The sequence below is a fragment of the Heterocephalus glaber genome, unplaced genomic scaffold (genome assembly GCF_053883595.1).
Source record: "Heterocephalus glaber isolate CG9 unplaced genomic scaffold, H.glaber_assembly_v1.0 deba00001481, whole genome shotgun sequence".
Lineage (NCBI taxonomy): Eukaryota > Metazoa > Chordata > Mammalia > Rodentia > Bathyergidae > Heterocephalus > Heterocephalus glaber.
In genome coordinates this window covers 13,956,081-13,969,577 of record NW_028258317.1, presented here as the reverse complement: position 1 = coordinate 13,969,577, position 13,497 = coordinate 13,956,081, and the positions used below count along the sequence as shown (strand labels likewise).

Below are 13,497 nucleotides of genomic sequence, written 5' to 3'. Positions count from 1 at the left end.
TGCAGATTCTTGTGGTCAGTTAATCATGCACCCCAGCCCTACACCAAGGGAGTCCTAGTTGCTGGAATTTGATGTATGGCCAGGTGACAACTTTGGATGGGGAGAGGAACTGGCTGACTAGGTTTTATGGGAGACTTTTCCTGCCTTCTCCTCTGTTACCTGACAGGATGCTAGGAGATCTCCCCAGAGAGGAGATAGGGACCACAGCTCACCATCCCCTTCTGTGAAGTAAGTTTGTAAACTTTCATCACAGAATAGCCTTAGTCAGTGAGAGGCATAGACAGATTTATTTAGCAGAATCAAAGAAGTACATACTCAAGGGAATGGGCACTTGAAGGGTGAGCGAGGCACCTTATAGGTGTGGGGTTCAGGGTACGTATTTCTATGGTCTTGGGGGTGTCGTCAGGATGAATGACCTAGGATGTGCATTCATAGTGTGTGTCAGGCTACCCATTAGTGGGCTACTTAGAATGCAAAGTATTTGCATGGGTTTGAAGTTTAGAGCTGTGGTACCCAATTAATGGTGCTATTTCCTCTGAGGTGTAAGTCTGTGGAATTTGAATCTATAGTACATGAAGAAAAGCAGATTTACACCCCCAATTTACAGGAGAAAGGCATGGGCCCAATTTATAGACTTACTGTATCTTTTAATATTCTTAGAAATTTAGGAGTGACTGGCTTGAAAGGAATGAAACAGGGTTGGGGTGAAAAAAGGCATCGTAGCCTTGGGTAACTTTGAAGCTGCAGTTTTCTTACAAATAAAGTTTTTAAATTATAGTTTTTCTGGCCTCCTCTCTACTTACTTTTTATTTCTTCTATACTGCCCTTCATCTGACCTGTGCTATTTTATTCCCTCTTTGCTGATCTCCTAGAGATGGAGAAAGCCCCTCCATGCCTGGGAAGACCAGTTACAGCACTCTTGGATGGTGTTAATTTTACTTTCTGAGACCAGTTCTTTCCCACTTTGCAGTCTTTCAGCGGGTGTTGTTACCCTCAGAAAGGAGCCCTTCTGGAGGCTACTTTATGTATGTGGTGGACAGAGCAGACCCTCCTGACCAGGCCACTGCAGCCACACAGAGCAGGGATGGTCGGGCACCATGTGGGAGAGGAGGGAAGGATGAGTGGTAAGGAATAAACAGAACAGTGTTCATAAGGATTCTGCACAGCTTTTAGGACTTGTCCATGCTTACTTCCTACCAAGAGGCCCCGGTCTTTAACAGAAACGGCCTTTTACCATGTTCACACCCTTCGACCCTCTGTACCCATCTATAAATCTCTCCAAGAAAATAATCACTTTGTGTGAAGATTTCATCCTGGTGTTGGCCACTGGAGGATAAACTGGGAAACAACTTAAATGCCACCAACAGGCATTATTAAATAACAAGAGAGGATTATGTAAGCCCTGAAAATGAGGAAGGAAATGTAGGTTAATTGAAATGAAAAGATGCTTACATTATTTAGTGAAATGGTAACTATAAAACACATCTAATATGATGGAGTATTTATAAATGTGAAAATGTATTTAAATGCAAAGTTTTTAAGATTGTTTAACAATGTGAAGAAAACATTTAAAAAAATAGAGGTACATGTTTGCAGAGTGTAATGATTACATTCATCGTAGAGTAAGTCCCTGACTATTGAACGACTTCTGTTCCAGGAGAATATTCATAAGTCAGATTTTTTCATAAGTCTGATAAAGTGAGTCTTATACACCTTTGATAAAAGTGTACAATATAAATCATAAAGAAACCAAATGCAAGGTCCGTTAGTATCTGTGAAAGTTTGTAACTCAAATGTTCGTAAGTTGGGGGCTTACAATACATGATATAACGCATCTTAATTCTTTTTACTTCCTTTTGAAGAAAACCTTTCTAATGTTAATGGAACACAGTAGAATTTAGAAATGAAAGATAAACAAATTCCATGCTGCTTTTCAGGATAAAAAAGTTGAAACTTTTTTAATGGTTCATGGTTGTTCAAAGAGAGAATAGGCTGCTCCACAGGTAGTGAGCTCCTTGTCAGTGGAAGAGTTCAAGGATGAGTCTCGGCAAGGTGTGTGGAGGGAGTGAATGTTAAAAGTTGAATGAGGTTGGGGCTGGGGATTTAGCTCAGTGGTTTCACTGCCTGCTGCACAAGCACAAAGACTCGAGTTCGATCCCGGTACCAAAAAAAAAAAGAGTTGAATGAGGCGATCTTTAAGTTCCTCAAACTGAACCGCCATTCTAGTAGTACAAAGCCTGACCCTGAGATTAGGCCTGGACATAACAAGGCAAATATTTACGGGAATGATTTACCTGCTTTTTATGCAAACATTGAGGGACCTGTAACCAAAGGATGCCATTATCATGAAATTAATTATGCAGGGTTGGATATACAATCACACAGAGGCACATTTACATACGATCTACATTCCTTTTAAATGGGAGGGAGAGCATTATATATGCATAGTGACTCAGAATGAAAACAAAAGACTTCTTTTTCAACTCTGAGCCCAGAACATCAAAGTCTGAGTATCTGGGTGGGAAAATCATTCCAAAGCTTTCAAGGTGATCGGCAATGTCTAATTGCTTTTTAAATCACTAGCCAGCCCAAAGCCCAGCAGACATATTAGTTCTTTCCTTCCCTCTGATTCCTAGGGTGCCAGCTGACAGTGTGGACCACACCAGATGGCCCAATGGGATGATGTGAAGCAAGGGGAATGAATTCTCCCTGCAGGGAAAGGGGGCTGAGGTTCCTTGCACCCGAAGAAGTGATTAAGCAACAGGGATGGGTGTGGGGCTGGGGATTTAGCTCAGTAGTGTTGCCGGCTGCCTTGAAGCCACAAGGTCCTGAGTTCGATCCCCAGTACCAAAAAAAAAAAAAAAAAAGGGTGGATGTGACTTTCTGCCTCCTCTGCTCAGAGGCTGGACACCAACACAACACAGGGAAGACTGATTAATGTCCTGCTTGCAATGGATGCCGGCACACCCAGCAACTGCTGAGTGGGTGTGAATGTCCATTCCCTTCTCTGAGCATAGACACAGATGGCAGGTGTCCCTGTCCTTGTGGTGCCCTCCAAGCAGAGGAAGAGGACAGGAGCTCAAGTGAGAAGAGGCCTCTCCATTAACAAGCCAAGTATTTGAGTCTCAGCATATTCATAGTCCTGCTCAGGCAGAGGGACCTCAGATCCCTGTCTTCGGAGCAGAGAGAAAGGTGGGTTCCCAGAATAAAGCCCTGTGAATGAGGGGTGGGGCTGTTGAGGGACAGATTTTGCTTCAGTAGCACGTACGAGGGAGTGTAGCAGGATGCACAGCCATGCAAAGATGGAAATTCAGGTGCTGAGCAGACAAAGGATAATAGAGGATTTTTCCTCCTGTGTGAACAACTCTAAAACCTGGACAAGATGACTCAAACAGCGATGGGTGTGCACTGGACAGTGTTCTGGCACAGGGCTGTGGCCCTAGAGAGGACAGGGTGTGAGCTTCTTCGTGGGGATGTGTGTCAGCCTCGGGACAGGGACATGGACCAAGCAGGTTCTCTAGTTCCTGCTGGGCAGAGGAAGCAGAGATGTCAGAGTTTAGGACTGGGGCAGCTGGGATTTGGAGATACAGGATGTATGTGTGTTTTTTGTTTTTTGTTTTTTGGTACCGGGGATCGAACTCAGGACCTTGCGCTTGCAAGGCAGGCACCGGAACCACTGAACTAAATCCCCAGCCCTGGAGATACAGGATGTAAAAGGAGGAGGAGCTACCAAGAGGGACTCCCAGAAGTCTCAGACTTCTGCTAACTCTATACTATGTAAGTATAGAGCAAGACTTGGGGACCTGGCAGAGGCACGCTGCCATTGCTGGGATAAACAGAGATTCTGAGGCTCACATAGTGCTGGTGGTGTGCTGGAGTTTAGGTCCCCAGGACCCTTTCTTCAAGCTCAGATGTTCTAGTCAGCTGGCCAGAGCATCCCTGATAAGGTGAGTTTCAGCTCCAAGCATGCCCTCCTGTATGCTTCTAAGTTTTAATCATTCCAGCTTTCCCTGTGTTTTCCCTTCCCTAATCGTAGTAGCTGTTTCCTGCAATTGCTACCTCCAATTTAACTAGTTAATAATCCTTTACATTAAATTGTTTTTCACCTGAGTAGACCTTGAGTGACATATTGACTAGGAGTGGTCCTTGGAAACAACCCTCAAAGATAAATCACAACCAGAAATGTAATTAGCTCCAGTAATAAAATGAATTATATAACTGACATTATTAATTTATATATATATTTATATGTATAAATTTCATATAAAATCCATTTCTTGTGGTTGCAGGGTCAATAATGCTGAAAATAATGAGTATAATTTAATTGTATGAGTTGCAGAATTATGATATAAGTTGAATTCACAGCCTTGCCACTGTCCTGTGTGAAAGTTAGGATATCAGTTAGGAGGAAGTGAGAACCTAAGACTAGGATGAGATATCTGGGTGGACTCTGATGAAGCTGAGAACCCCGAACTCTTGAGTCACTCTGAGCTTCCCTTGTCCATTATGTCTGATTTGTCCATCGTGTCTTTCCCTTGGGTAAGAAGGTCATCTTGAGCACGTGCCTTACACAGGATACCTTTTCTCTCAGGACCTACCTCTTGTGGCTTCTAGACTTTCAATGGGCATCAGATATACTTGAGCAGGACAAGCACAAAGTCTGACCTGGGAAGATAAAGCTTCTGAATAGAAGGACAAGAATTCACTACATCACACTGTACACCCTGAGGAGTACATGCATGGATGGATTCCAAGGGCCCTATGAGGAGAACAGAATACAGCTCTATCAAGTGGAGACTCTGGACTCAGCACATTGGTTTGTGTAGTGGGAGGTGGCCCCACAGCTTACTTAGCTGATGGATTGAGATTAGGACTCAGTAATGGCCTCTGTATAATGACGTTGAGATGCCAGAACTTCCTTGGTATGTTATATAGGAAGGAATGAAAAGGCTTAGGGAGATTTTGGAATAGATTTATTATGAACAACCTGCATACCCACCCACCACTGCATTTTCCAAAGGGGCCCAGAGGACATTCTCTTCACTGTGACATTGAGAAATTAACTAGCATTCTTGAAAATCTCATGGTGGCTCTCTTCTGTGTTCTCAGCCACACATGATGACAAGAAATTCTGCCATTGAGATGGGCTGTGAGTGGCAGCATTTAAGTGCTGAAGACATAGAAAGGCACATGTGCCATCATAGGAAATAGGATGAGATGGGTATGACAGTGTTTTCAACTACAGAAACCTTTGGCAGAGGTTAGTTGCCACGGTACTCCTAGTGTATTGGTCAGCTTTCTTGTAGCTAGGACAAATATGTCGGACATACACAACTTCAAGGGGAAAGGAGTTATTTTGGTTCATGGTTTCAGAGGTTTCAGTCCATAATCAGCTGGCTCTGAGTCTGGAACTTCACGGTGGAAGGCCATGGCAAAGGAAAGCTACTCAGCTCAAGGCAGCCACAAAGCAGAGCAAGCAAGGGAACAGCCAAAGAGGAAGAGGGCCTCTTGTCCAGTTTTCAAACCTAACCTAGACACAGAGCCCCTTATTTGAAAGGGAGACTGAGTCCACTTAAAGAAGTACAAATGTATTCTACAGTCTTCCTGTAAGCCCTCACCAAAGGGCCCTCTGACCATCAGGTAGAGTGAACCACAATCAAGGTGGGGGAGGCTGATTGCACTCAGTGTCCAAGTTTAATCCCAGTTACCCACCTTGTGGTTACTTTCCCATTTCCTGACGGATCACATACATATAACAGTCAGCGAATCTCAAGGTGATTCTGTGACATGTGGAATTAGGGCCATGATGAGAGTCAGGGCCAAGTGGAAGCCCATGGGCTTTTCCTTTCCTATGGTGAATAAAACAGCTACTACTGGTCTCCTCACAAATAATGAGAGAGGTCTTCTTGTGAGCCCGAGGATTCATTTTCTTAAAAGACACCCTGGTCTCCTGTGAGGAAGGCATGTGTCTTCTTTGAACTTGCCTTTGGTCTTACTACTTTCAAAATAATAATGTGTCATTATCTGCAAAAGAGCATTGTCTACTGTCTGAGTCAGAGTCAACATGAAAGTAGAATTGCGTTTCCCCTATTCTTGAGAAAATGTCTCTCCTACTGGGGAGGAGTGTGGGTCTCAGTTCACCTTGCTGCATCATAACCCTTAATTTGTAGATTTATTGATTCATTCATTCTTCCTCACAGTCCCTTCCACTCCATACCAGGCCTGTGCTGGGCACAGGATTGTGGAAATGTAAGTCATTCACTGTGTGAGCAAGATGGTAGCCTGAGAGTGGCAGATGAGGAAGAAATAAACATTACTATGGAAAAGTGATGGTGAAAGAGAGTCCAGGAAAGCTTTCTGGGAAAGGTACTTCCTAAGCTGAATCTCAAAGAGCCAGAAGATGTGGCCTGAAAGGAAGGTGGAAGGAGGGAATCTAGTGGAGGGAACAATATGGGAGGCAGGAAGACCAGAAAAAGCACAGTGCCATCAGGAGCCAGGAGAGAAGTTAGTGCAGCTGCAGCCCTGGGGGCTTGTGGTGGCACAGTAGGGATTGGGAAAGGAGAGTGAGCCCTGAGAGGTCAGCGAGGAGGTCACCAGCTGCGGCTAGGGTATCAGCCTATGGTACCCACTATGTTCACGCTTCTCTGCTGGCTGGGCCAGGCTGGGTCACGGTGGCTCAGGTCTGTGTTGCTGTCTGATAGACTGACACTTTATGGGCAGAGGGGAAGGGGCTAGCTCAGAGCCTCTCAGGGGCCAGAGAATAATAGGTCCTTGAGGAAAGAACTTCCTGGTCCCTTCTGCATCTTCCTAGGGCTTCTAGTGTATCCAAGTGCTGTTTCTGGGGTGGCCATCTGTAGAAAGTCTCCACCTTGTGGACAATGCCAGAATTACAGATCTAGGAATATTCCTCCTATCAATAAATTTCATACGGTATATTTTTCCTCTTTTTTCCCCCTTTTGGTACTGAGATTGAACCTAGGGCCTTGGCACTGAACTACATCCCAGCTCTTTTCAGAATTTTTAGACAGGGTCTCACTAACTGGCTAAGTGCCCAGGCTGGGCTTGACCTTGTGATCCTGCTGCCTCGAGCCTCCCAGAGTGCTGGGATTACAGATGTGTGCACTGTACACATGTACACTTTCCTAATGATTATGAGCCAGAGTGCTGGGATAAGGAGGTCTTGGTTGGGAGGGGAAAACAGAAATGCATCCAGAAATCGCCCAGTGCTCACAGGTGTGTCTACCTGCAGCGATGGGGTCAGTCAGGGGGTCAGGGAAGGCTTCAGAGATGACACCTGAGCTGGCTCACACAGGGAGAAGGGATTTGAGACGTCACCACTGACAACCTCACTGGACAGAGCAGGCAACTAGAGCATACAGGATAGGAAGGGACTGGCACAAGTTTGCTGTCTTGGTTTTCAGAATATTGGAGAGTGGCTAATTTATAAATAAAAAAGTTAAGTTTGGTCTACAATTCTAGAGCCCAGGATGTCCAAGATCATGGCACTGCTATATTCTCGGCTTTGAGAGAGGGCCTCGTGCTGCTTTGACTCATGGCAGAAAACAATAGAGCAAGCAGGTGTGCGTGAAAGAAGCAAAACATGAGGGAGACTTGCTTTGTAACAACCCACTCTGTCAGTAACTAATCCAGTCCCATGAGAGTGAAAACTCACAAGAGAAATGAGTTAACCCTACTTAATGGCCTAATCACCATGGGGAGATCCTCAAACAGGACCACACTGGCAAAGTTCAACATGATTTTTGGAGGGAAAAAACCAGATTCAAACCATAGCAGTCACACAGGTAAGGCAGAGCTGAGGTGAAGACCCAGGTTTCCAGGTGTTCTGGCCTAGGGCTCTTTTTCCTGCACATGGCTGGCCTTCAGTTTAAGTGGATCCCACTCCTGGTACTCTAGAAGTGGCCCTTGCACCTGAACTGCTCTTGACTTTGCCCTGCGTGGCCCCATCACAGTAATTTGTCCCAGCCTGCTCTCTGGTGCAGCCATCTCATCCCTTGCCGAACACTAGAGCTCTCCCAGGGAGGATGCTGTGCCAACTCCAAGCTCCTGGCCCAGCTGGGAAGAGGGAATGAGGTGTTTGTGTCCCAAGAGCATCTGTCCTCAGGGACTAGAGCAGTGCGTGGTACATAGGGATCTCATAAATATTTGGGATATGAGGGAATGAGTGAGGAGAGGAGAGGTGGTGGGGCCTGAGAGTCTAGCCCCAGCTCCCCTGAGGATTTATCCAGAGTTGGGTCTTATCTTGAATAGACTGGAAAGATAGATTGAGGCCAGGTCGAAAAGGTCACTGACTGCCCAGCTGAAGAGTTTGCTTTATTCTACTAGCAGTGGGGAGCCAGGCCTGTTTGTGAGCAGAGACAGAATGGGATCAGAATAGAAATCAGCTTTGTTCCTTTCAAAGAGAGTAAAATAGTCCCTAGTCACAGATCTTTCCCACCCCAGAATGCCATTAGAATTAAAGAAAAAGCTATGCCAGATATTCCAGACCTCTGAGTGCTTTTGCTTCTGAATTTAGTAATTAAGCCATGTTTCTATAGACTAAATAGAAGCTGTCCTGAGATAAGGTCCTAACACCCAGGAGACAAGCACAACCATTGTGACACACTCTTCAGTTTCTTCCTGTGGCACCATCTGAGCCCCACTAAGTGTGGGGGTCAAATACAGTAACTCACTTTGCAGGTAACGATACACAGTGTATTAACTATTGTTCTTCTCTTATTATGTTGTTATGAAATTTTGTTTCAATTTTCATAAAAAGATGTGCAAATAATAAAAGTTGTGTCTGTAAAAATGTATAGTAACTCTTCCTAAACTGGGTTCTGGTGTATCTGTCACCTCTCCTCACTCTCTGCCAACCTGCGGCACCTTTCCATAGCTCGTGGGAAGAGGTCTGAGCAGAGTACCATAGGGCTCTGTTCTATTGAATGTTTTCAACAATAACCCGGATGAACTCAGAAACAGTCTTCAAATTCTCCATAATTGGAAAGAGGAATTAATATGTGTTGGATAGAAGAAGCAATATTCAAAGAGGCTTACATAGGTTGGCACTGGGGAGAGAAATCAAATGTTGAAATGTTGCAGAGATATATGTCAAGTTCTAAGTTTTGATTCAACACTAACATGAGAAAACCTGAAAGAGGGCGAAGAAATCCACCACACAGAGCTGCCTCCAGGTTCAAAGGGGCCACGCATGGGGCAGGCCAACCCCTCCGAAATGGGTCCTTATTAGTGTGGATAAAATTTCCCACCTGAGCGTCTGTGAACAGGTGTCTTCACTTTTCTCTGGTTCAGTGCGGCTGCTTCCCAGTCTCCCTGGGCTGCCAGAGACAATTTAATAATGACCTTTTTTTGGTAGTATGCAGAGAATAATTGCAGAATTGTGAGAAAAATTGCCCTGATCATCCAAGAATTGAAAATATCCATACAAAGCCTGGGCTGTGGAGTCAGGAGGCACACAGCAGATGGATGCTCTTGGAAGACAGAGCATCTCCAGCTGCCTGGAAGGAGCAAAGCTTTGCAGCTCTGCCTGCCAAACTGGTCAAGATGCATGAAGAACAAATGCCCCTTCTAGTGGAGCAGAGGCCAGGTCCGGAGCAAGTACATTCACAGGGCTTCTTTGCTGGGAGGAATCCAGGAAGAGAGCTCTGTTGTGGTTAATCTTCATACTTTTTTATCTTTCTTTCACCTTTTTCATTTTGAGAATGTGTTCAAGGAGTCTTCCCTGTATTGCAGACATTTTACTGACTCCGATCTGGTTGTGGCTTCCCTGGTCTCTGGGATCAAGCAGGGAAGCTGGGACTGGGACACAACTCACTGTGGTATGACTGTGGACTCATATCTCAGCCAGTACCTGCACGTAGTTGGTGCCCAGTAATAGCTGATATGCATAGAGTACTTACTGTGTATCAGGGATCCTCCTAAGCATTTTATATAAGTTAGCTCCTTTTAACCTCACAAGTCCATAAAAAGGGTGCAACTCAGTCAAAACAGAACTCAAGGAGGTTAACAATGTAGCTTGCCTGTTGTTACACAACTATTCAATGGTGGATTCAGCTCCCCAGTGCATACTCTGAACCATAGCACCAGATGGGTCTTTATAAATGTGTGTTAGATGACAAATGCAGAATATCTATGTGCATGACCCAAGAGGGATGTTGACCAAGCTAAGAACATTGCATCATGGTGGTCAGGACATATCTGTGGCAGATACAATGCTTGGCGTAGGACTTAGTGCACAAATCTAGTGCCACTGAGCAGGAAGGAGGAGGTATTCCAGGTGGTGGTAAAGGGGTCATGGACTTGAACCGTATGATAAGCTTTCTATATTCTGTGCTATTTCTAACAGGGTGACATAAGCTGCTATAACGAATAAAACCTGCATGTTGCTGGCTTTTTGTAAGAGAACTTTATTGCTCTTGGACTAGTCTGCGAAAGGGCAGTTTTCTCTGCATGGTATTTCAAGGACTCAGCTCCTTAACTCTTTTTTTTTGGTACCAGGGATTGAACTCAAGACCTTGTGCTTGCCAGGCACATGCTGTGCCACTGAGCTCTGTAACTGGCCCAAGGGTCCTTAACTCTTGTAATCCACTTCCTGTAAAGACTTGGAGTCCAACCAGCAGATGGGGAAGAAGAAAGTAGCAAAGATACCCTTGCTTCTTAACCACGTTGGCCCATAGCTTCCACTCATATTCCCCAGTGAGACCTTGTCTTATATTTGCTCCTAGAGGTCAGGGTGGCCAGAGGCTGGCCCTGGCTGGAAAGACCCTACCCAGCAACAGCCTTGCTTTCCACTGGGAAGATGAATACTTGGAAACAACTAGTCCACTCTGCCATGAGGGTGGGTTTAGTTTTGAACTTGTCTCCAACCCCTTCTCCCAGCAATGGGCCACCTAATATCCAAGGAGACCATAAGCCAGTGATCTTGGTTTATTGCCTTGAAGCAGAGTCCTAGTTTATTGCCTGTCATAATTTTTACAGCTAGTCAAATGCACACAGCTTCTAGGCAAAACTCTGAGAGCTCGGGAGCCAGGGCCCACAGCAGGGAGTAAAAGGAACAGCAGCAAGGGTCAGGGGAAAAGCATGAGGAGAAAAGTTTGTGCTTTTGCAGCATAAGCAGAGGAGGAAGAGCAGACAAACCAGCCAAGTGGTGAAACAAGGAAGAGGGCTGCCCGCCTTCTTTCACTTCTCAGGTAAATATTTGACTGGATGTTTGCTTGTTCTCTCAGTTTTGGGGCACTGCAGAGAGAACTGGATAGAAGACCAGCTCAACAGAATCCATCATAACCAAAAGTCTCAGGAGCCCAAAGAACAACGCAGAGGAGCTTCACCTGTGAGTGCTGTGCCCACCACGCCTGTGGGCTTCGGTCCTCAGCAAGATGTTTGCCACAGATGCAAGGTATGTGTTTGGGGGCTGGGCTGGGACTAGTCATGCGGGACAACGCATGCTCCAGGCAACTGTCTCCTTTGATGTTGGTGTCTAATGAAAACTGGGAGAAGGGCAGTGGCATGGAAGAAAGAATCATGGGTGGGTTCCTGGGTCAGTGAGTAGACTTCCTTCCTCTTCAGTTCAGAGTTATAGAGAGGAGTGAGCAGAGCCCAGATGTTCAATTAGAAGATCCTGAGTTTGAATCCTGGCTCTGCAGTTTCTGGCCTCAATTTCTTCATCTATTAATTGGGTACAATAACCTCTGTTTTACCTGAGCCACAGCTTTACTTTTTAATTGCTACTTTCTAATTGTACATATTTATGGGGTACAATACAGTGTTTAATACATGTATACATTACTCATTGATCAAATTAAGATAGTTGGCATATCCATCACCTTCTGCATTTAGCATTTCTTCATGGTGAGAACAATTTAAAAAAACCTCTTCTAGCTATTTTGAAATATGTAATACTTTAGTGTGAGCCATAGCTGGCCTTCTGTGCAATGGAACACAGAACTGATTCCTCCCATCTAACTATAACTTTGTACCCCTTGATCACCCCCTTTCCATCTCCTCCCTCCTTCCTTCTGTTCTACCTTGTACTTCTATGAGATCAGCCCCTTTTAAAGTCCACATATGAATGAGTTCACACAGTACAGTATTTGTCTTTCTGTATTTGGCTAATTTCACTTAGACGCGATTCCCTTCAGGCTTATCCACTTTTTCTCAAGTGACAGGATTTCCTTTTAAGGCTGAATAGTATTCCATTCTTTATCCATTCATCCACTGTTTAGATCTTCAGGTTGATCCCGTATCTTTGCTATTGGAAATAGTGTTGTGATAAGAATGAGATCTTTTTGATATACCAATTTCATTTATTTTGGTTATGTACCCAGTAGTGTGATAGCTGGTTCTTATGGTAGTACTATTTTTTTTTTTTAGTGCCAGGGATCAAACTCAGGACCTTGCCCTTGCCAGGCAGGTGCGCCACCACTGAGCTACATCCCTGGCCTGGTAGTGCTTTTTTCTAAGTTTTGAGGAACCTTCATACTCTTTTCCAAAATGGTTGCACTAATTTACATTCTTACCAGCAGCATGTAAGAGTTCCCTTTTCTCCACATCCTCACTAACACCTGTTCTATGTTCTCTTTCTGAAAATAACCATTCTAACAGAGATGAGGTTTACCCACAACTTCGTGAAGGCCATGTGAGAACAAGAATGGGAAAGGATTGTAGATCTGTAAAGTCCTGCCCAGATGACAGTAATTAAGAATTCTTACTCTAACCTGTAAATGTTTATGATGAAGAACTGAAAAGGTGACTCCAGGATATAACAAGAAATACCATGTTTCCTTGAAAATAAGACCTAACTAGAAAATAAATTCCAGCTGTAATTAATAGCTGGTTGTTACCATGGTGATGGCCAGTGTCATGCAAAGATTTTACCTCACCATTCACTGCCCATTGGCTACTCGATAATGGTAATGAAGGCAATGATAGGTTGACTGGGGCTGGCATTTTTGATCTCTAGTTAGTTCTTATTTTCTGGGAAATATGGTAGGATCACTACCTCCTGGTGTCATAGCATCTGTTTAGAACATTGAGGGATACAATGGAGGATAAAAAATAGAGAGGGAGCCATAAAAACGTAACCAGGCATGATAAGTGTCACTTAAAAAAGATACATGGAGGCTCAGACACAGGAAAGAGGGAAGTAGATTGAAAAGACCAGACCAGAAGGGACCTTGAAGGACAGGTGGACAGAGAGCACAGAGAGTCAGCCAGAGGTGGTGGGAAAATGGAACTGGAGAGTCTGAGAGACCTGGTCACTTTCTCTCCAATGAGACTCCATGGCTGGGAGAGAAGGGGACAGGCTGAGTCAAGAGGGACTGATGTGGTCAGTGTGGAGTTTCAGGAAGATCCCTTTGGACTGCTGGGTGCAAAATGGGTTGGAGGTAGGAGAAGGGACAGGAGGCTACTGTAACAGTCTCCATGAAAATTAGCGGCTGAGACTAAGGTGGTGGCTGCTGGCACGGGCAGACATGACTGGAT

General features: G+C 44.7%; 1 protein-coding gene across 6 annotated transcripts in view; it reads left to right on the top strand.

Annotated features, from left to right (window-relative positions):
* Positions 1–11,179: 11,179 nt before the first annotated feature.
* Positions 11,180–13,497, top strand: part of LOC101700022 (stimulated by retinoic acid gene 6 protein-like) — a 45,064-nt gene continuing 42,746 nt past the window's right edge. The window contains exon 1 of one of the 6 annotated variants that reach the window (XM_087183649.1): positions 11,180–11,413. In XM_087183649.1, coding sequence (XP_087039775.1) covers positions 11,394–11,413 — 20 coding nt within the window. In that variant the 5' untranslated portion in view covers positions 11,180–11,393. The remainder of the gene's footprint in view (positions 11,414–13,497) is intronic. The other 5 variants (XM_021244613.2, XM_004864979.4, XM_021244611.2 and 2 more) reach the window with 5 other exon arrangements.